Genomic DNA, 253 nt, shown 5'->3' on the forward strand with positions numbered 1-253 from the left:
AGGAGCTGCACCGAGACATCGAGATCCTCAGCCAGACCTTCGCGCGGGTGATGGACGGCAAGGACAGCGTCATCAAGGCGAGTGTAGGGCCGGGGGGGCGAGGGCGGCGCCAGGACCCACCCGTGACCCACCTCAACCTCCACAGTCCCTGGTCACAGAGCTGGAGGAGGCGGAGGAGCAGCACGCCCGGGCCCTGAGCAGCCACCTGCACAACATCGACCGGCTGGCGCAGAGCTCAGGCTCACCGCTGACC

At 68.4% G+C, this 253-nt stretch overlaps 1 protein-coding gene across 1 annotated transcript in view; it reads left to right on the forward strand.

Annotated features, from left to right (window-relative positions):
• Window positions 1-8: 8 nt before the first annotated feature.
• CCDC65 (coiled-coil domain containing 65) overlaps window positions 9-253 on the forward strand; it is a gene marked incomplete at both ends in the record, with an annotated part of 1,137 nt that continues 892 nt past the window's right edge. Inside the window, 2 exons of the mRNA XM_010148986.1 lie at window positions 9-77; window positions 146-222. Coding sequence (XP_010147288.1) covers window positions 9-77; window positions 146-222 — 146 coding nt within the window. The remainder of the gene's footprint in view (window positions 78-145; window positions 223-253) is intronic.

Source organism: Eurypyga helias, unplaced genomic scaffold, assembly GCF_000690775.1.
Source record: "Eurypyga helias isolate BGI_N326 unplaced genomic scaffold, ASM69077v1 scaffold21343, whole genome shotgun sequence".
Lineage (NCBI taxonomy): Eukaryota > Metazoa > Chordata > Aves > Eurypygiformes > Eurypygidae > Eurypyga > Eurypyga helias.